The sequence below is a fragment of the Simochromis diagramma genome, unplaced genomic scaffold (genome assembly GCF_900408965.1).
Source record: "Simochromis diagramma unplaced genomic scaffold, fSimDia1.1 OVJJ01000361.1, whole genome shotgun sequence".
NCBI lineage: Eukaryota > Metazoa > Chordata > Actinopteri > Cichliformes > Cichlidae > Simochromis > Simochromis diagramma.
In genome coordinates this window covers 7,791,210-7,812,910 of record NW_024386860.1, presented here as the reverse complement: position 1 = coordinate 7,812,910, position 21,701 = coordinate 7,791,210, and the positions used below count along the sequence as shown (strand labels likewise).

Below are 21,701 nucleotides of genomic sequence, written 5' to 3'. Positions count from 1 at the left end.
ACAGACTTATGTGTGCAGAGCAACATGTTATCTGAAAGATCAGCCTTCATGCGTGAGAGTGAGCATCTTGTTGGTGAAGGGCTAGCTGCAGGCTAGTGATAGGATCTTGTCATCTTTTCTACTTTCAATCAAACCAAATTGATATTTCTTAACTTTTAACTGGAAAAGCCTCTGCAGATGGAGGTGATAATCTGATAATCACAGAGAGGAAAATTTACAAGGAGAGCAAAGAAAGGAACGCCTGAGACAGGATATGTTTAAAGCCAAGAGTGGCCTACCTGTGTATGTTTACTTTGAGTTTTAAAATATCAAAGTTTACTATATGAATAATTGTAAAGCAAACAAACAAACAAACAAACCAAAGTTGATGTTTTGAGTACATTAGTTTCCTGAGAAAAACTCATTCTCTTCATCATTGACCTGCAAGTCTCCATGCCAGTATATAAAGTTTTAATAAACTAATGCATAAATTAAAAAGCTTTCAGCTTTAATAATAAAATCAGCTTTATAATTTATGTCAAAGGGGTGGGATTAAATAAGTGTTTACTTCTTCCCACTCCCTTTCAACATGTAAATTAATCAGAACGTTTTTTGTATGTATTTTGTATAGTATTTTTTTTCCTCTCTTATTTTCTTTTCTAAATGTACCTGTAAACTGTTCACATGTTGAAATAAATTACCAATCAATCATCAATCAAAATCAGTTTTAATAAAAATAAATCAGTATTAGTCATAAAAATGAAAAACATACCTGTTTTCAATCTTAGAAGTGTCTTTAAAAAAATCTATCTCACTTTGTAAGCACGCTGCGTTTCAGGAGGGTGGCCCAAACACCATGCAACACGGACAAGTGGTGACCTTGAGGCGTCTCTGCCCGCTTTAGTGGTCAGCACTGATGTAGTTACAGTAGTGTGGAAAAAGTGTTTGCCCCTTCCCGATGTCCTATTTCTTTCTATGTTTGTCACATTTAAATGTTTCAGATCAGAATCAGAATCAGAATCATCACACAAATCTAAATGTTAGACAAAGAATGCAAAATGCAGAATGCTGATTATGATAGAGACGAGCTCAATTTTATTCAGCAAGACTGTGTGCTGAAAAATAACTCTTAGATTAGAATTCAAAAACCACTACTTGTTTAATTATCATTTACAAGTGATAGTCACAAGTATGTCAAAAAATCTCAACAGTTGTTGGCTGTAGATATTTTATCTTGTAAGGTAAAGACAACAATAATAAAGAGAAAAGCCAAACAAAACTAAGATCTTAAATCCATGTTTCTAATAGTTTTAGGATTGTATTTGTGTGGGAATTCGTGAAGTCATTAGAGGAATTAACTACTGGCTTTATTGATCATTAGCTAAACAGAGCTATGACTTTTTGTCAGCCTAACAACAAAAAACCCAAGGTTGTCCTTATTGTCTTCAATCAGTGACAAGCAGAAAGATGGTCTAGCTTTACAGGTGCTTACTTATAGAGCAACAAACTCTTTTTCCAGGATAAGTGAGGATCTTCTACATTAATGAGACAGAATTTCATCTTCAGCTTTGGGTTCTCATTTAAGGCTGACAAGTACTTCTGATTTTACTTCTGATTTTAGGTTTTCTTTTTTAGAGGAGTATCCAGAGTATCCAGGGTCATATGCAGCAAGGATGTAACTGTACTAATAAAATAATCAATGTCTTTGGGAATAGTGTTTAGGTAGCTTGTGTTGGCACATGGCAACAGTGGAGGAATTAAATCTATGAACTTAGTTACAGCACTTTCTGAATGACATTAATTGTAATGAAATGTATTCTAATGTATGCATTGATTAAAAAAACAGAAATATTTATCAAATTTAAATTGTATATTGAGTATATTTAGATATATACTTTCCTAAGGGATCAGTTCATTACGTAAAATAACATATTTCAGTAGTGATATAATTATTAACAATTGACGCAAGCTATTTGGGAGCTCCTTAAAATCTGGAGTGGATTTCAAACTGTGTAAAAAGAAAAAGTGATTTACTGCTTTTTAATAATTAATGACTAGACTGCACTGAATACTGAATAAAAATGTGTCTTTGTAAAGATTATGTAAATTGTTAAGATCAGACTGTATCTGAAAATATTTTTTTTCAGTTGTTCGTTTTTTGTTTGTTTGTTTGCATTATTGTAACTTCTGTTGTTCATTGATTCAAGAATTGAGAAGTCTGACTTAAAAACATTTGCAATTGTATAAATATTATTATTTTTTACTTAAAAGTCTCATTGTATCACACACATACTTAATAAAAGGGGAAAGTAAGTTTTATTTTTATGCATCAGCAACAGTAAAACTTTAATGGGAAAAAAAATCATTCTGCTGAAATATGCAATCGCCATTACTTACATGTTAGGTGATTGCTTTTAAATTAACTGAGTGCTTACTACAATGCTGAGCAGTTTATCTAACAGACGTGAATGTTTTTTTGTTTCCTTTGCTCAAACTGTCCTTTTTGTCTTGTTTCCCTTTTTTTCACATCCTACCTTCTTTAGACTTTTATTCCTTCTTTGCGGTTTAAACATTCCTGTCCTCATTTAAAAGAGGAGTAAGTGGGCAAAACTTTATGTGGTCCATTTTGTCAGATAGTTGCAATGAAAAAAGGAGAATGAACTACAACAATAACCTATAGTAACTGTGACCTGAGTTAGAGCCAGGAAGTCAAAGACCTAATTTCTCAACATTTTGTTTTCACAGCAAGCCGTCTGATGCAAAAGGCCAATGTCCATTTGTTGCTGTTGACTTGACCTACAAGATGCTACTGCTATCATGCCACAGTACAATCAAGAACTCTTTTAATCAGTGAATACAACAATACATACACACACACACACACACACACACTCACACACACACACATGTCATGTCATGTTTTCTTGCTTTGCATGGCCACAAATTGAGGATCACCCACAATTTATGTTTTAAAATATTTGCAATTTATTTATTGCACTTTTCAAAAAAAAAATAAAAGATTACACTCTTTACAGGTAACATAATTATTTAGTCTGTGTAGAGCAACATGACATGTGAAATATCGGCCACCCACGAGCAGAGTGAGTATCTTAGGCTGGTTGCTGGCTAGCGACAGGTTCCTGTCCGCTTTTCTACTGACTCATTTCCCCGAATTTGGTTTTCAGCTTCTCAAAGGCATCTGAGAACCAGTTCCTGGGCAAAATAAACACGAGTTAGATGACGTTGAATTGTGTGTGTGCCTATATGAATAAATCTTCTTATTCCCTGTATGTTAGAGTACCTGGTGCTGGTTCCAAATTCGCTGTTGTGTATATCATCGAAGGCAGTCTTAGTTTTTTCAGCGAGGGACTGGCCAATTTCAGTCAATTTCTGACCAAACCTGTCAAATTTGTCCTTAAAGCTGGTATCGTCTTGGGCCTCTGTAGATGGAGGCATATTCAAAGAGAGGGAAATTTGCATCATGTGAAATAAGAACAGTATGACTGGAACAGGATATGTTTAAGGCCAAGTAGCCTACCTGTGTATGCCACAAAAGCCAGCATCAGCACGGCAACTGCAAGGTACAGTCTCATTTTTGCTGTAAATGACTGAGAATATAAAAGGGACAGATTTTTGTCTTTTTTCACACATTTGCTGAGGATCACTAATGAAAGTGGAAAACAGTTAACGTTTATCTTTCTTTAAAAATTGCGCCTCTGCATGTCAGCACCAAGGTGACTGGACAGCTCCTTTTACTTTTCGTCTGTTATTTCTCTACTTTGAGTTTACAAAACTGACCATTTTACCGATAAAGCACATTTGGTCATGATATTTTTATTAAAGAAAACAAAAGAAAACAAAAAGAACCACAGACACACACACGCAAAACACAAACAAACAAAAAAACAAACAAACAAACAAAGGTTTTGAATTATTTCATGCTTTGTCTACTAAAGTGCATGTCTCTGCAATCTTTAATAAACTTTCAAAAGATTCTATAAAATACTATATATATATATATATATATATATATATATATATATATATATATATATAAATTAAAAAAATATACATACCTGTTTTTTGTCTCAGAAGAGAAAAAAATCAAGTGCCTTTAAAAGCCTATGTGCGTCCCTCTTTATAAGCGCTTGGTTTTAGGAGAGTGACGCAAACACCAGACAACACGTACAAGTGGTGACCTTGAGTCGTCTCTGCCCCTTTTATTGACCAGCACATGAGTTACATGAAGATATGTTGATTGTAATAGAGACGTGCTCAAATTCATTATGCAGCAAGATTGTGTGATATCCACCACGGTGATAAAAGAGAGAGAGCGAGGAAGAGAGAGAGAAAGAGAGAGAGAGAGAGACTCTAGATTACAGTCATGAAGTAATGTATTATGTGTAATTATTATTTACAGGTAGTACTCAGAAAAAAAGCATGAGAGACATTGAAAAGCATAAAGACAATATAAGTATGTGTATATATACTTTTGAAAAAATCAAATCACAAGGATATGAAGATATGTGCGTTCATGGCAGAAACAGCAGCTTAGTAGATAAGGTGAGATATGATGTAGAAGAACAATAGTTCAATAGTGATATAATCATCACCAACTGGCCATTTGGAACCTCCTTTGGACCTGAAGCTCTGGCTAAATGTTTAATTGTATCAAACACTTTGCCTTTAATACTTTTTAATGTGGAGTGACTAGACTGCAATGAATACTGATTAAATCTGCCTGCTTTTGATACATGGTGCACATTTTTAACACAAACTTTCTCTGAAATGTCCTTTTTTCTTTCTTTTCTTGCATATTACATAATATTTTAGAGGTTGGAGCGAACTTTAACTGCTATCATTAAATAACTGTTCAGCAACTTTTTTTTCCACCTCTACTCCTACGGATAGTGTCATAATAGCTCAACCCTAATGAACATTAACATTGATGTAACATGACATCATTTGTTATTTGTTTGGTTTTAGAAAGTCAAAAGCAGCAGATAAAGTTCTTCTTTTCATATCTGTCTTATACAAACCTCCCCTTGCTTATAAGAGGAGTAAGTGGACAAAACTATACATGCTCCAATTTGTCAGTTTGCACCGGAAAAACAGTACAGTTGAATGAACTGCAGTAATCCCTATTATGAGCCGAGTTAGAGCCAGGAAGTCTGCATCTACCAATTCAAAGACCTCATTGCTTAACATTTTGTTTTCACAGCAAGCAGTTTGATGCAAAAGGCCAATGTCCATTTGTTGCTGATGACTTGGCCTATAAGGTGTTACTGCTATGATGACTGGTCTAATTGACTTAAATACGACTTAACATGCCTCAGCATCTCCATCTCTTTTGTAATGGAGTGGCTGGTGGGCTTATTTATGAGCTTGAGCTTGCGTGCACAGAAACTCCTCTTGAATAATTGTAGGAGGCATAGGGCGTGAAAGTGCATGTCTTGTGTGCTCACAATTTGGAATAACAAGCTTACAGGAGGGCTGTTTTTGTGTTTGGCCGAGGCCCCTGTGGTGACTGATGTTGTGTGCCAGCTCTGAAGAAGGTGAAAAGGATGGTGAGAAGAGTGGGGGTTTTAAAAGGAGGTAAAATCTCTGCAGGGATGTTTTTGGGGTTACTAGCAGTCATGGGCTAGATAGCACCTGCTAAATAGCTGTTTTTTTCCCTTCTTCTTCTTTTCCTTTAATTCTTAACACTTAGAGTGCAGACAGAGCAGAATTGCTGAGGTAGCAGGATGCTTGTGGTTTTCCTGTTTTTACCATCCATGACTGATCCTTTAACACAGTTGACTGTGTACTGTAGGAGTTTCACTTGTCTGTTCCAAATAAACCCTGGTTCCTGAAAGAAGTGATTTCACCGAGGATAAACACGTAGTCATATAATTAGTCACTCTTCAATGCCCTTTAGCACTGGTAGAAAGGGTAAACATGTTTTGAAGAGAAAAGAAACTGATTAAATCTAGTCAATTCAGGAAAAAAAAAACATACAATAAAATAGATATAACTTTCTGTATCAGAGAGAACTGATGATTATTTTGGGGAAAAAAATGTAAAGTAGAAAGTCAGGGAAAGTAAGTAGAGTGTTATCAGAGTTTTTCCATTAGAAAACTGTTTGGTGTGGCAGGAACATGGACAAATCTTACACTTCTCATCAAGAGTCATTTTATTGTGTTTCACTATTCTTGTATTGCTTTTAATTTCAGGTCGTATTCACAATAATCTGTATTTTTATTTTTTTTATTTTATTTATTTTATATATTTTATTTATTGTTTACTCTATTTAATTTGTAAAATATGTGTACACACACACACACACACACACGTAGAAAAATATTTAGTATACACATCCAGAAATGCATATACTATTATATATTGTACATATATTTATTAGTTTCAGATGTAGCCATTCTTGTATTTTGCTTGTTTACATTATTGTATTTTGCACAACTCTGTTGCTTGTGAAGCTCGCACACAAGAATTTCACTCACATGTGCTGTACCAATGTACCTGCACATGTGATGTGACAATAAAAGTGATTTGATTTGATTTGATTTGAAATAATGTGAAATTTCTAAAGTCATTTTGTGTCTCGACTGCAGAAACTTAATCCTCAAAAATGTGTGCTCTCGAAGCACCGTTTATGTTTCTTTATGTGGCACGTATAGTTTACTTATTCTCCCAATAAAGAAAACACAGCTGCATCTTTGTGTTTCCTGGATTCAAGTGGAGAAGAAAATCTGAACAGGGGACAAATGGTGTCCCCTACTGGCCTCGGGCTCAAACTTCAAAGAGAAAATCATGCTGTGTTTAAACAGCCATTTTTACCCTTTTTCATTTAAAGGACCATTTCCAGCGTATGACAGCTGAAGCCACCTTTTTTCCTGTGAATGGTGCCTTTGAACTGAAGTTAAAAAACATAATTTTGTTCTTAAAATCCTCTTACACTACTAAAGCCGCTAGTTGAAAAAAGTTTTGGACAAAATACGGGGAAAGATGGGAAAAATAAGCAGTTTTCTATATATGTCAAAGTCTCTTATTCTATATTGGTGGTGGTTTACTTATAAAATAAATTTTAGGCAAGATAACCATCACCTCAAAGGTAATTTAATCTGTGGCACAGAATGTTCCCAAATGCCTGCTGGGATCAAGAGAAAGGAATCTCAAGGGAGATTTTAACAAGTTTGGACTAGAAAAGGGTAAACTAAGGGATGTAAGGGGGTGGCTGAACAAGGAAGGCAAACCAAAAAAATCCTGATGCTTATGGTGGAGTAGAGGAACAGACAGGGAGCCTGGCTTTAATTTCAAATGTTCTTGTTATTGCACTTATCCATTATGATTGCTATGGAGGATGTAGGTGGGGGAATTTGGAACTGAACCCATCCCTTTTAACACTTTTACACCGGGAAGAAGTCACCTGTCAATCACAAAATGGACAAGTAGAGACATATAAGTCATCATGTTTTATGCGTTCCACCAATGAGCAATTTAGATTAGTCAAGTAACCTAATAAGCATGTTTTTGCACTGTGGGAGGAAACTGAACCACCCAGAAGAAACTTAACCACAAGGAAAAGCAACACAGTACGACCCAGCTGGTCTTTGAACCCAGAACCTTTTTAACATGAGGCAACAGTGCTAACCCCTGCTTTATATAAGCCATTATATAAATACCCACATGGTCTTATGTAACCACTGCCAAATGTAACAACGTGACAGCAGCACAGGGGCGCTACGTTTTTTAAATGTCTTGATAATCTTACTAGTAAAAGCCATCAAGACCACTATTCTTTTATAGATGATTTTAGACATGTTATACTTTATAATGCCATAGCATCATTATGCAAAATAATCCAGTTTCCAAGCATTAATTGCATCTCATCTACATTATAAAGCAGTAATGTAATTATTTAAAATAGTCACCAACAGCATCAGCTGTTTCCACTCATCAGGTGTAACTGAACCCAAAGTTAAATAATAGATTGCTCATTAATGTTTGATAAGAAAAACAAACAGTGAAAGGAACTATTTTTTCTAGGTTCTTTATTTACTCAGCACTGTTCAGCACACTGCAGTTAAAGAAAGTGCACTTACAGAGAGCAGCATGGTGGGCATACAACATGTTAACCACACTTGTGAAGTACAGACAGGTGTTACATTTTACTCACTGATTATTTGCATCAAGTAATTTTACGATCCATTTCTCTGTGAAGTGCAACACAGAAACAACAATAAACAGGACTCCTTTTTGTTGGTTCAGTATCACTTCTAGAAGAAACGAGATAGCACTCATCGTTGTTCACTGCATTTATTGAAATGAAAGACATTGTTGTTATGTGCATCGGAGGATAACGGGATGAAATCTCAAGCTCAAGCTGAAACTCTGCGGTAATAACCAAACAAAATGTAGAAATTGAATACAAAACTTGTGGGAATAGACTGATATAACAGTTATTTCAAAGTAGAAAAGCAAAGGATATTACAAATAATTGTTGTCTTTTTGCATAAGAAAGGTTGTTATTGACTGTGGTGCTTGTGTTCACTGATTAAGGGAGTCAATGAGAAAATAAGAAAGGGTGACTGTGCAGAAGGAAGAACACACCTGCTGACTGTTCTGCACCTTATCCTCCCTTGTCTCTCTATTCAACCCCCATATCCTGAACACTAGAACACTCAGTGTAAAAATCATCAGCAACTTTCTCCTTTTCTCATTTTACCTGGGTGTAAAGAAATCAGCAGTGTAGCCATTTCACCAACCATCTACCACTTTCAGAGTCTCTCTTTAGGCAGTGGTTGACTCCTTGATCTTGTCTACAATCTCCTCAAACTGCTCACGGATCTTGGTGGCATAGGGGGAGAACAATTCTGTCATCTCTTCAATCTTCCCCTGAACTGAGGTGCGCAGTTCCTCTGCAGTGGCCTCCAGCTGGGTCCTGATGCCCTCAGCCTGGGTCTCCAGCTGCTGACCCAGGCCCTCAGCCTGTGTCTGCAACATAGCAGTGATGTCACTCAGCTTCTTATTGGTGTTGTCATTGGCCTGCTGGACATAGGGCTCAACATGCTCCTTCACTGTATCCAGGTTCTGGGAGGCACGGGACTGGATCTCACCCATGTAGGTGGCCACAGTGCTAAAATAAGAAAGGAATGGTTCGATTAAAGTTTATATTTCTAAACGCAAGAGAGAATTCTAAAAGTTTCTGCCCAACTTACTTGCGAATCTCCTCAATGTCCTTATTGAGGCGCTTCTGCAGTTTATGGATGAAGTTGTTCATGCGGCTTTCGAGATCACCAGTGTTATGGTCCACCACAGCCTGGAGCTCACTGTGATACTCAGTGCCGCGCTCTTTGGCATCCAGCATGTCCTTCTGCAGTCTGTTGATCAGAAGCTGAACGTCTTGAGAAAGCTGGGCAGTGGAGGTCTCAGTGTAGGGAACCAGCTTGGTCTGAATGTTATTTTTGTATGTTTCAAGCTCTGCCATAGTGTCAGTGATCAGAGTGCTAGAAGCAGAAGAACAAGAAACACTAATCAATGCAAGTTCAGTGCAAGAAAAAACAAAGGAAAGTACTGATTAATTGCTCAGCTTCACTTACTCTAACTCCCTGCTGAGCTGAGAGGCCTTGAGGTTCTCCACAACTCCATCAGCATTTTGGCCCAGCTTGGCAATGTACTCCCAGAAGCGATCCACACTTTCCTCCCATGGATTTTTAGTGGCTTCAGCCTGGCGAACAGCACGGCCATTGCAGCCTATAATGGGCACACATAGAAAGCATGGATAAATAAAGTAACTCAAATATAATAAAGTGTGACTGATAAATACTAAACCAGCAAGTAAATCCACCTACCAGTGATGACTGCCAGAGCAAGGATCAGGGCTACAGCCTTCATGGTTGTTAGACAGTTGGTTGTTAGACAGCACCTATGAAAAGCATAAGGAACGCTCAGAAAATCAGCAATACAATAACATTTACATTTGCATCTTCCACACTATTTACTGTGTTTTTATAAACTACGATATGGACTGGAAATTAAAAACAAAAAAACAAAAAAAAACAACGCGAGTTTTACGTTTAACACATATGTGCAAAAGCAAACTCAGCCAATAACTAAAGTGAAACTTCATAATTTCTAAGACTTGGCATCAAACAAAAGAGGACAGCGTGTTTCTCCGTTCTTTCTATCGTCTTTCACTCACCTGTGAGGTTGAGATTCCTCCGTGCTCTTTAGTTGGTGACTGGGGGTTTTTATAGCCCTGGGAGGCTGTCTCTGCGCGTGTTGCGCAGAGAGCGATCGCGCGGGCACGCTCGCGCGATGGTGATGATGATGTTGATTTGTCTGCAGATAATCATGTTTTCTTCTGCCTAACGTGCCACCGAAACCTAAACGGTGTGCTTTGTTGGAGGGGGGATTGAGCAATCTGGTTGTCACGAGAACAAACGGGGTAAAAGTTCCACGTTCAACGCAACGACAAATATTCGTCACATTATTCAGTTTTCACGTTTTTATTCTTAGATTTATTAGCAAAAGCAGTATCTGAAGAAATAAAAAATAAAAACTTTAGAGTAAAAGTTTCTCCGTCAGAGATTTAATGCCCTTATTGACGTATAGATTATTAGTGCAAAATGAAATACAAGTAAAGCCATAACCTACATAATCTATTAAAGTAGCCTACTCATACGTTTTTAATTGTTTTGAACAGTTGCCAAAATAATTAAACTGTTTGTGAGCATGCAGAAACACAAATTTTAGATAGTGTCATTGGTGTTTATTTCGCAAATCACTTGTATGTTTTTCCTTTTTCTAACCTTTTTATTGCAGTATTGCCATTTGGCAAATAGCCCCCCCCCCCTCTAGTGCTCATTGTAGGTTTGTTACAGATTCTTGAAGAATTTAGGAGGCTGTTCACAACTTTGCATGTTTTCTTTGATGTTATCACCATGTGCTCCCTGAATACAAATCCTCATGTTTCGGCTCCAGGATGTAAAGCAGCCTTTCACAGATGCATTTCAATCTAAATACACAGACAGTATTGACACCTCACCTTTTAACCCCATATAGACATGCAACCCCCAAACACATGGCACATTTGCATGACAATCCTGCTCTCACATTCAACTGAATATAGTATGAGTGGTTTTACTGTTTGCATATCATATGCACCTCCATGTATTTTCCACTTTCTAGTTTCTAAATCTTTTTTTTTTTTTTCGTGCAGACATAAAATAAAACAAATATCCAGTAAGTGCCAGAAGGCGTTACCCCAACATGATGAGCATGTTCAGACTCGGGGACACATTAGGTAACCCTCAACATGCCCGCTGTACAAAAGAAGGATTACAGGTAATAAATCCAATGAACAAAGTGAACATATTGAGCAAAAGATCTAAATTATACAGATGTGACAGAGGAAAAAAATAAAACATGGGTTTTATGTTGAAGGCTTTCACAACCAATTGTATTCTGAAAATTTCCAGGATTTTGAAACTGGTGTAAGTCAGAGGAAGTTTGGTGTAGAAAGAAGTTACTTACCCCTGCTTGTTAAACACCAAATATTTGTTTAGCAGCAGGACAGAACAGTCATGGGACATTGTGCATATTTTTCCTGCATTTACATTACTTTAAAAGCTTTAAAGGTTTGTTGTTGCATTGGCTGTGAATTATTATTCTTACATTTGATAAAATTCACATATTTCTGCCGAACAAGTTGCAGGATGAGTTCACTCTTGCCCACATATAATGGCATTTGCCCTTTGGGCCTTGTCTTTTTTGCTGTCAGCCCAATTGGTTTTTCTCTTTTGTAATTAGGGCCAAAGTTCAAATGGGTTTGGTCAGGTAATTAACATGTTTACGTGATAACATTACAATATGATAACCCAAAGAGGTCAGTCTGTATAGAGGTATTTGAAAAATCCTTTGTACTCCTTAAAAGGGGAGAACAATGAGAGGAAAGAAGTCATGAAACTGGGATTTTTTTTTTTTCAGTTAAACTCAGAATGTTTAGGTACAGCTGTGCTAAAATAAAGACCTTTTGATCCTTATTCCAAGACAAAAACGGGTATAGTGTATGTCACTGCAGGAGTCACAAGCTAAAATACGGTATGTTCAACTACAGTTCATTTGTTCAAACACAAAGCAATTACAATTTACTACCAAAAACCTTGTCATGCAACATTTGGGATCTTATTTCCATGAGGAGCATGTTCAACAGTTTGTATGCAACAGTCTCCAACATCAGCTACTAAGACTTATTTTCATCTTGGTGATTACAAATACAGACAAGATGCTTTGTGATTATTCTTGCAGAAAAAAATAGACCATCTTGACCATGCGTGTAACAAGTGGCCAGACTGCAGGAACTCAGTCTCATCCTAACTTTGCCATGCCATCAGGACAAAGATCAACAAGACAGACGGAGAAGTGAAAGAGAGAGAAACAAGAGGAACTATGAGGTAATACAATAAAACATCTGGCACAGTCATCCAGACTGTAACGGCTTCTCCTTTTTTGCTTCACAGCAACAGACAGTTTGAACAAAAGTAACCCAGATGTTGTTCACTTGAATAAAGTTTAAGGAATTTGACTTTTTGGTTGGGATGATCTCACTCCATTAAATAGGCAGTCATCTGTTTAGATGAGTCAGTGAGGTTACTGTAGTTAATGCCTGTTTTCACGTTAAAAGCTATAAAACCACACAACCTCAACATCTGTGGTTTGAATCCCTGATAGGGGGGGGGGGGGAGTGGCATGACTGTAGCATGCTGACTCGAATCAAATGCTTGCAACAGCAGAATTTCCATAACCAAAAGTTACACTGCAGACTTCTGAGAGTGAAAGTGTAAGCCAACATTGCATTCAGTGTTTCAGGTTAGATTAATAAAGCCTTATATGTGGATCCAGCAACAGAGATCATACAGCAACATGTTCATCCTTGGTCACCAACAAAGTCAGTTGATATTATTGGGAAATAGGTTTATTTATTTATTTGTTTATTTATCACTAGAAAGATAATTACATTTTCATACCTTCATGCTGCCAATCACTAATTACCTCTACTGATTAAATAAATGAGTTATTGAAGTAATTCTTGGAGCTTTACACTGAGAAAAGTCATTCTTGCACTTTTGAACAATTTGCCAGTGCAGTTCTTCAGAGAGGGGTTAACCCCGCCTCATATTTAATTCTGAAAGCACTTCATGTGAAATGTACCAGCATGTGCTTTTCAGAATGACACAGCTTTTTTTTTTGTCTATGTTGTATTTTTTTTTTCAACCGAATTCTGTGTCAAAGTGAACAAAATTTAAAAGTGAGCCAGGAGCTCAAAACATTTTTTTGTTTTCTCCTATTTTTTTCTTCCACTGTCATACAGTTTTTCTTAAACCAAGATATTATGTTTTAACGATAGTAAGAATAATATTGTAAACTTTAGCTGATCTTGGAGAGTTAACATTGTGGACAGCTTGGGGCAGAGCAGAGGAATGTTGTTTGCCACTGGGTAAGGCAGCGTGGGAGCAATCTGGCAGCGGGGATGGAGGCACAAAAGCGAAAACAAAGTGGGAGCTGGAGATGTTTATGAACTTCCAGACTTGCAGAAACAAACCTGAACATGCCCTGTCCAATACCCACAATTTTATCTAACAAGGGTGTGCCGGGGGGGCCAAACCTTTGCAAGCAGCCACTGAACAAACAAGAAAGCTTAACCGGTGATTTTTGCTAAATGACAATGTACAAGCTTCCTTCCAGCTGTCCAAGTAGCCCAAATCTACAAGTAAAACCTCATACAGATCTATGTACTTTATAGCATGAAAACTTTTCTATAATAGCTATTAACGAGTCACCAAATCACCAGTCCTGAAAAAAGTGCTTTTAAAGCCAACTAACATGAACAAACTGCAAATCTCTTAGGTCATGATACAAATCTTTTTTTTTTAATTTTGTCTAGTTACTTCTTGTGTTAAAGTTTAAAGAAATATATTTTCCAGGTACCCACACTTATCTGACATCACCTTGACTCAAATAAGACAACAGGCTCAGAAATTATAGTTTTGCTTTCACTTTATTTTCTACAACATATGAAAACTGTTTGTGGTCACAGACCAACACATATTTTTTGTATGCATCAACTGTTTTTTTAAAACTGTAAATATATCAAACAACATCTGATTTTTTTTTAAATTCCAGATACCAGGAATATGTCCTTGGTATTTGGAATTCTTTAGATGCACTTTAGATGCACTTTTTTCTGTTTCATGTGAGGTGGATGTTAACTTAATTGGCTTTAACAAAGGATTCATAAAGGGAGGTGAGACGAGACTGGAGGTCCTGAGCATATGGGTCCAGCCTTTCCCTCAGCTCATCAACGTAGGGGGTGGCCATTTCTTTCACCTGCTGGGCTCTCTGTGCAATCTGACTCTGCACCCGCTCAGTCAAGGGGGCCACTTTTTCCTTGAAGTCTTGCAGATGCTGGTCCACCTTCTGCTTCAGGTCATCAGTGTAGGGACCAAGCTGAGTCTGCAGGTCTTTCATGCTCTGCTCCAGGCTGGTCTTTAGCTCTTCGCTCTTCTGCGTCAGGGTGGTCCTCAGGGCCTCAGTGTCCAGGGAATCTGTGTAGGTGGCCACCTCCTGTTTGAGCTGCTCAACCTTCTGCTGGACCTGTGTCTGAATGTTGTCAGTGTAAGGCTCGAGCCTCTCTCTGACTGTGCTCAGCTCTTGGATCACACGATCTCTCAACACATCAGCCTCTGTTGTGACTTTGGTGATCAGGTCCTGGGCTGTAGGTGGAAGCTGCTCCTGGAGGGTGACGGCATACTTGTTGGCAGCATCAACACTTTCTGTCAGGCGGGCACTAGATTAAAATAAGAAGAAAAAAAAAAGCTAGTGAATACAAGGCAGCGCAGTTATATTTCTAGCTTGTCCTGAATATTTTAGGCAATACTATAATTTGTTGTCTGTTAACATAATTAGCAAGTTTTGTATGATCTACCTGACATCCTGTCCGAACTGAGATGATCTAATCATCTTCACGGTTTCTTCAGCTGTCTGTGTAGCTTTGGCAACATAATCCCAGAAGGCATCAGTCACCACCTCCAGCTGTGGCTTGGGTGCATCAGCATAAAAAAGGTTGGCATTGCAGCCTGTTTAATGGAGACATGAATAAATTCAGAGTAGTGCAGATATTTCAGCTTTGTATATTCACTGGGATTTGACATTTATACAGGTCATATTCACTGATCACCAACGTTTTTCTTTATCTTGAGCGGAATAGTTGCTAATTATGTATATATGTTCTCATGAGCCAAAATTTATAGTAGAATAATGATTTTTCTTATACTCACCAGTGAAAACAGCTAGGACGAGCACAGCAAGGACCTTCATGGCTCTTAGACACTGTAACAAGAAAAGACCAGTTAGTTACCACAGCATGTTAACAACACAGTTAACAGTCAAAGAAAGTTTCTTTTAGCTCTCCATCTTACCTGAGTTTGTTAGTGTATCTGTAAGTCCACTTGGTAGTGCTTGTATTAAACTGGTGAGGAACTGAGGCTTATATAGCAAGGCAGACAGCAATGATCACAAAGTCCAAACATTAGTGCTTTGCTGTCACCTTGCCTCACTCAGCTATCTTTGCTGACATCTTGTGCCAGATAATCCATGCAGCACGCCTCTTTGACACGAATACACACTGAGCGTATACCCCAATATACACAAGTACACACATTAGTCATCATTTGTGAGTTGTCCATTAAAAAACAAGAAAAAAACAAGAACACCTATTGTCTTCAATTTAAAAACTACTCGAATGCTGTATTTTGATGATTGACCACTGTTAGAGTGATACAAAATCCATAAGTCTAACCTCAACCGACCCACACAGGCTAGTCTGTAATCACTTAGCTGATAGGTTTTTTCCAAGTCAGTGATAACCCTCTGCCAAGACAGATAGAGTCTATTGCTTTAATGTCTTTGTTGTCCTACTTGATTACGTGTACAGTAGGTATTTTATTGTCTCTCTTAGTTTTACATTTTGCCAGCAACACTGCTTCTGTGTCAGGGCAGTGTTCAGCAGGCCTATGTGTAAGTCTGACCAAAGGTTAGCAGACTTGAGCACTGTCAGCTTGTGAAGGCCAAAGTAGCTGCTGTTTCACGTCAGACATGCCATAGTCCAATTGCCAGAAACTACTTTGGAGTCCCGAGTATTAATTATTTCATTTTTCCCTGTTGTTCTTCTCTTTTTTTCAAGTGTATGTGTATGAAACTTGAATCTCAATTTTACCAGAATTTTTTTTTATTGAAAATGGTACCTCTATAAAGTACTGTGAGTGCAGTTTGACTATTTATAAAGCTGAAAAAATTGTCCGACAAAAGTACAAATTAACGTTTCCGTCCAACAATCCAATAGATCAATTTTTGAAAATGGTCGAACATGAGATTTGCATCATGGAAGCACAACCAACAAATCTGGAGAAACTGTGTGATGCTTTCATATCAGTATGGGCCAGAATCTCAGAGGAATGTTTCCAGCAGTTAAATATATGCCATGAGGAATTAAGACAGTTCTGTAGGTACAATAGAATCCAATCTAGTACTAGAAATTGGGTAACCAATAAAACTGCTGGTGAACGTATAACAGCTACTTAAACAGTATATTGTGATTTGTTGGTGATACCTATGTCATTGTCTTCTAGGTCTTATCTGTGCAGACCTAGAAGTCTGCACAGACAAGTCATATAATAGTAATAGAAAGAAAGTATACTTTATTGATCCCAATGGGGAAATTCCTCTCTGCATTTAACCCATTCACGCTGTGAAGCAGTGGGCAGCCATTGGGCGCCCGGGGAGCAGTGTGTAGGGACGGTACCTTGCTTAGGGGTACCTCAGGTTAGCCGTTCAGTGGATTCAAACCACTGACCTTCTGATCATGGGGCCACCACTCTACCTACTGAGCTTTCCCTGCCTGAAATACAGGGCTCAGGTCTTACCAACAATATAAACAATATCAGCATCAACTGAAACTACCTGTGGGAGAATAGTTACTTTCACAGGTGTCACTTACTTTTCTAAGCTATAGAAAATCAAACATTTTTACTATGGATAGTGACATTTGGCAGATTGTATTGTAACTGAATGTAGATTATTAACCTCTACCTTAATATTCCATTAAGGAATTCAAATATCAAACCGTTTCTACCTGTTTTTGACACTAAAAGCAGTACATTTCTCTTTTTAAACCTTATTGTTTTTCAATACTCCTGCAGGTCAATTCATTATGCACAATTCATGATGTACAACATAATGCATACATCTCATAGACAGGTCTTATTTACAGAAAATTTCTTTTTGCGTGCTTCATGTAAATATGTCAGATATGCTTCCACCCTTAATGATTGCTTGTCGTTATGATGAAAATTTTAAGTCATTCCAGAGAGTTGGAAATAACATTTACTTACTCTTTCTTTCTCTTTCTCTAACAGTTTCTTTTAATAACTTAACATGCCCTAGTATCTATGCCAATCAAAGGAATAAAGTACCACTATGTCAGTAGCTAAAAAATAATGTACCTATGAAGTGTTCAGTAGAAGTGAAAGAAAATCTTATTATACATGATTATTTTGAGGTCTTTTTAAACCACAGTTTTCAATTTAAGAAACCATTTAAGCATCTCATACTACTTAAGTCACACTGACCCTCATACAAAGTCCACTAATCTTAGCATACCAAAGTTATCTGAAGTTATCTAGAGGCTGGTACTGCTGAACAGCAATGTGGGCAGTTAATAAGCCGATGATACCCTAAAGACTTTATAGAGAGGGGTGAGAGAAGAACTAATACAAGATTTATTGCTGAGTGATAAATGCATTCACATTAGGAGAATACTAAAATCCAGAAGTGCTACCACAATAGTAACCAGAAGAAACAGTAGAAGCAGGGGGGGAAAGTGGTGTTACAACATGGCAAGGACTTCTGGACTTTGTGCTCTTAACTATTACTGTCATCTGACATCAGTATATATACACGGAAGCACTGTTCCAACACACTCACATATACACTAAACCTCAAGAGATACACAAGCCCAAAGCAGGTGAGAATCTCACTACGTTTTAAACAACATTTTAAGAGGCAAATCTAAAAGTTATGACCTTTTTAAGACTACTTAAAACTTAATCAGACTGTTATTGTTTTTCAGCTAGTTGCAGTCATGAAGGTGTTTATGGTACTAGTCGTCGCAGCACTCTCTGGTAATTTCCAAGCTTCTTAATTATATCCCAAAAACGTGATTCTGTTGATCTGGACGTAGCATTTTCACTGAAAGAATCCAAGTGTCAGCCAGTTGGATGAGTCTCTCACAGAGACTAAAGAAGTCACTTGGATGAATGACAAAACCTTTTTCTCACTGAAAACGCTACGTCCAGATGAACAGAATCAACTTTTTGTGATTTCCTTACCTGGATGATTGAGCATGCATCAAGACTTTCTGATTATAGTTCGAAGTTAATGGCAATGGCAATAATTAACTGAACATCTGTACTGTTCTCACACCACGCGTGTTTCCATCCAACAGGCTGCAATGCCAACCTTTTCTATGCTGATGCTCCCAAGCCACAGTTGGAAGTGCTGACCGATGTTTTCTGGGATTACATTGCCAAGGCCACACAGACAGCTGATGATACACTCCAGATGATAAGAAACTCTCCAATTGGACAAGAAGTCAAGTAAGTTCTTTGACACACTGCACTAGCATGACTGGCCCTATGATGGGCATATGCCTCATGACTGTTATGGGGTCATTCAAGCCACTGATGATCTGGCAATCACTATCTGTCCTCTAGTGCCCGGCTGACAGAAAGCGCTGACTTAGCCAGCAAGTATGCAGTCACTCTCCAGGAACAGCTTCAGCCTGCAGCCCAGGACCTGATCACCAAAGTTACCACAGAGGCTGATGTGTTGAGAGAACGTGTCACGCAGGAACTAAACACAGTCAAGGAGAAGCTCCAGCCCTACACTGAGAACATGCAGACCCAGGTTCATCAGAGAGTGGAGCAGCTCAAGCAAGAGTTGGTTACTTATGCAGATTCCCTGGACTCTGAAGCCCTAAGGACCATCCTGATGCAGAAGAGTGAGGAGCTAAAGACCAGCTTGGAGCAGAGTGTAAAGGATCTGCAGTCTCAACTGGGTCCCTACACAGATGACCTGAAGCAGAAAGTGGACCAGCACCTGCGGGACTTCCAAAAACGTGTTGCCCCTATGACTGAAAAAGTCCATGTAGAGCTCACTCACAGAGCGCACCTGGTGAAACAAATGGTTGCCCCTTATGCAGAAGACCTTAAGGAAAAGCTTGACCCCTATGCCCAAGACCTCCAGGCCCAACTCATGTCCCTCTACCAGTCCTTTGTCAACACAAACTAAGTCACCCTCCATCTACTATATCATTTTCAAAGATACCGGACTTGCTGGTCTACCTCTGTTTTGAAGAAATACAATAATTGAATATCTGACTTGTACTGTAAACAATATTAAAGTCTTTGCACCCCCACCCTCCACCACATTATTTATGGATAAGTGCAAACATATTAAAACAAATCCCTGCACTTATCAAAAATGTAAATATTCCGTTTTTATTGTGTTTTGAAGTTTGAAACTGTGACCCTTTTGTAATTTCACTAAGTTATCTGAAATAAATACAAAAATCTGGAAATTATTCATCTGGCTAACTTTTGAATCGACTTCTCTCTTTTACACAAAGTGAAACTCTAGAAAGAAATCTCATCGCGAAACATCTTGTTTCAACACAAACTATGACAAAGTATGATGAGAAGTGGTTCTGAAAGCACACAACAGTGAATTCTTCCATGTGTTTGAGTGATGCACAAATAGATGGAGGGACCACACAGGGTCACAAGAAACAGTAGTGTGTGTGTGTGTGTGTGTGTGTGTCTGTTCATGCATGTGTTTGTTTGTTTTTTTCTTTCTTTTTTCCCCCCCAGGAGGCAAAAAGTATTTTGACTCCAATGTCTTAACATGTCCTGGCTTCTGCAAGAGTTTCGGCTTCTAGTTTTCCCAGAGGCACTTTTGTTCTTCTCAATGCTTGCCATTAAAACTACACATTACATATATCAACAGCAAAACTGAAAAAAAAAAGCTGACCAATGTAATCCAAGAGACTAAGAAGTTAATCCCTTCGATTCAAAGAATTTAGGATTTTACATTGTCATGAAATTTGACATATTTTGCATTTATTGAACCCCCCACCCCACGCAAAACCCTGAAACTGTGCCTGTTGTTGTAACTGTATAAAGCCTGGTCTTATCCCTCTTATCTTGCCCCTACTGACAGTGCCAGCATCCAACGTGGAGGGTTAGAGTCCAATAACAATGACAACGCATTCACATGCACACACAACACACACAAAACATCTGTTTCCTGATTATTTACTACTGCTCTGCTTTTTTTTTTGACTGATTCAATGGGTAATTTACTTGTATGTCTAAAGGTCTGTCCTACATAAATAAATCTAAATCCTTAGCATCCATTCTTCCCTAAATGCAGTTAGTGATAAGGATTGCATTCAATGAGAGACACGCTCCTCAAATTGCTGTAAAAGCTCTGTGAGACTTTTGAAATGCAAATCTGATTACAAATGTTTGTGTTTCAGCCTGTCTTTATACCTCATTAGCACTTGTGTGGGGAGCAAAAAGGACTATTCAGATTCTCTTATCAGTCAAAATGGCCAAAAGGTATTGTTAAGGAGCCTTTGCTGGTATCTGCTCCCATTAAACTCTACAACACAGTCCACTAGGTTCTTTTTTTCTTTTTTTCCCCCGAACAAGACACATCTTGCCTTGTACACCACAAAAGCAAACGGCGATCTGATTTTGTTTTGATGTAGATAACAGGTTGTTACTAGACCTTTTCTTCTCTGCTTGACAAGCAGTGATAAGATAAGTATCGCACGTCATTGGATCATTAGAAATGATCTCAGGTCATGGCGTTTGTTTCTCAATCATATGAATATGGCCATGCTTTAGAGCAGGATTGTTATGAAGAGACGTTCTTGACAAGAAAGAAAAATGTAACACAACAATTTCACCTAGTACTTGGAATTTAGAATCATTTGAAATTGCCATGAGAAAACTGTTGTATGCAGCATATCATCATGTTCACATTTTCCATGCCAGTGTTTAAACCTCCAACTGTACCTCTGCTGGAAATGTTTTGTTACAGCTCTGGAAGTTTTCAGAGTCCCCTATAAATACATCATTAAACAACCTCATACATTTTTGTGGGTTTTCTTTTTCATTTTCTGCAAGTTTTCAGAGTATATTAAGGAAAACTAACTAAATGTGGATTTTTTTTTTTGAATAATTGAGGCAATGATCAATTATTTAAATATTTGATTTACCACTTTGTGCAGCAGTAAATGCAACTAAACATTTATATTGACCAGTCCTAGTCACCAGCCTAGAGGAACACATTCGATTCTGCCATGCTGGTGTTTTCCTGACATGGGCAGCTCATCCAGAACCCTTCAGGTCATGGTTTTGACCAGAACATTTCAAAGCACTGACTTTTAGTTTTCTTTGCTCCAAGAGGATGTTGTCTTATTGTATGGCCCACTTTCTATCTTGAATTTCCTCCCTTTGGACACAGTCTAGCTTTGCCGTTCCCACGTGATGGCTATCAAGTATCTTGGTCCTGTGCCCAAGATGGCACCAGTGTGTTTGGCT

At 38.0% G+C, this 21,701-nt stretch overlaps 4 protein-coding genes across 5 annotated transcripts; 1 reads left to right on the top strand and 3 right to left on the bottom strand.

The window, feature by feature from the left end:
* Positions 1–2,983: 2,983 nt before the first annotated feature.
* On the bottom strand, positions 2,984–4,109 carry apoc1 (apolipoprotein C-I). The gene is made up of 4 exons (XM_040030297.1): positions 4,056–4,109; positions 3,518–3,587; positions 3,281–3,419; positions 2,984–3,192 (listed from the first exon to the last, which is right to left on the bottom strand). Exons 2-4 carry the CDS (start codon positions 3,570–3,572, stop codon positions 3,132–3,134), a joined length of 255 nt encoding a protein of 84 aa, XP_039886231.1. The 5' UTR covers positions 3,573–3,587; positions 4,056–4,109; the 3' UTR covers positions 2,984–3,131.
* A 3,901-nt stretch (positions 4,110–8,010) lies between these two features.
* On the bottom strand, positions 8,011–10,245 carry apoeb (apolipoprotein Eb). Of its 2 annotated transcripts, XM_040030285.1 has the most exons (5): positions 10,175–10,245; positions 9,828–9,890; positions 9,576–9,729; positions 9,195–9,482; positions 8,011–9,112 (listed from the first exon to the last, which is right to left on the bottom strand). In XM_040030285.1, exons 2-5 carry the CDS (start codon positions 9,868–9,870, stop codon positions 8,767–8,769), a joined length of 831 nt encoding a protein of 276 aa, XP_039886219.1. In that variant the 5' UTR covers positions 9,871–9,890; positions 10,175–10,245; the 3' UTR covers positions 8,011–8,766. The 2 variants fall into 2 exon arrangements, with proteins under 2 accessions (XP_039886219.1, XP_039886220.1); XM_040030286.1 differs by lacking the exon at positions 10,175–10,245 and having other exon boundaries at positions 9,828–9,901.
* Positions 10,246–14,151: 3,906 nt separating this feature from the next.
* On the bottom strand, positions 14,152–15,530 carry apoa4b.2 (apolipoprotein A-IV b, tandem duplicate 2). Its single transcript, XM_040030287.1, has 4 exons — positions 15,456–15,530; positions 15,315–15,366; positions 14,963–15,113; positions 14,152–14,824 (listed from the first exon to the last, which is right to left on the bottom strand). Exons 2-4 carry the CDS (start codon positions 15,352–15,354, stop codon positions 14,248–14,250), a joined length of 768 nt encoding a protein of 255 aa, XP_039886221.1. The 5' UTR covers positions 15,355–15,366; positions 15,456–15,530; the 3' UTR covers positions 14,152–14,247.
* Positions 15,531–17,755: 2,225 nt separating this feature from the next.
* Positions 17,756–20,542, top strand: LOC120732574 (apolipoprotein A-IV-like). Its single transcript, XM_040030289.1, has 4 exons — positions 17,756–18,058; positions 18,164–18,215; positions 18,539–18,689; positions 18,807–20,542. The coding sequence occupies exons 2-4, from the start codon at positions 18,176–18,178 to the stop codon at positions 19,381–19,383; spliced, it is 768 nt and encodes a 255-aa protein (XP_039886223.1). The 5' UTR covers positions 17,756–18,058; positions 18,164–18,175; the 3' UTR covers positions 19,384–20,542.
* Positions 20,543–21,701: the final 1,159 nt, after the last annotated feature.

Bases quoted from the DNA above. Each gene is read 5' to 3' on its own strand.
- apoc1 (XM_040030297.1), bottom strand. From the start codon at position 3,572: ATGAGACTGTACCTTGCAGTTGCCGTGCTGATGCTGGCTTTTGTGGCA. The intron at 3,420-3,517 runs GTAGGCTACTTG...CTCCATCTACAG, and splicing joins GGCTTTTGTGGCATACACAG to AGGCCCAAGACGATACCAGC. The intron at 3,193-3,280 runs GTACTCTAACAT...TATTTTGCCCAG, and splicing joins GAATTTGGAACCAGCACCAG to GAACTGGTTCTCAGATGCCT.
- apoeb (XM_040030285.1), bottom strand. From the start codon at position 9,870: ATGAAGGCTGTAGCCCTGATCCTTGCTCTGGCAGTCATCACTG. The intron at 9,483-9,575 runs GTAAGTGAAGCT...TTCTGCTTCTAG, and splicing joins CAGCTCAGCAGGGAGTTAGA to CACTCTGATCACTGACACTA. The intron at 9,113-9,194 runs GTAAGTTGGGCA...TTCTTATTTTAG, and splicing joins GACATTGAGGAGATTCGCAA to CACTGTGGCCACCTACATGG.
- apoa4b.2 (XM_040030287.1), bottom strand. From the start codon at position 15,354: ATGAAGGTCCTTGCTGTGCTCGTCCTAGCTGTTTTCACTG. The intron at 15,114-15,314 runs GTGAGTATAAGA...TCCATTAAACAG, and splicing joins CGTCCTAGCTGTTTTCACTG to GCTGCAATGCCAACCTTTTT. The intron at 14,825-14,962 runs GTAGATCATACA...ATTTTAATCTAG, and splicing joins CAGTTCGGACAGGATGTCAG to TGCCCGCCTGACAGAAAGTG.
- LOC120732574 (XM_040030289.1), top strand. From the start codon at position 18,176: ATGAAGGTGTTTATGGTACTAGTCGTCGCAGCACTCTCTG. The intron at 18,216-18,538 runs GTAATTTCCAAG...TCCATCCAACAG, and splicing joins AGTCGTCGCAGCACTCTCTG to GCTGCAATGCCAACCTTTTC. The intron at 18,690-18,806 runs GTAAGTTCTTTG...TCTGTCCTCTAG, and splicing joins CCAATTGGACAAGAAGTCAA to TGCCCGGCTGACAGAAAGCG.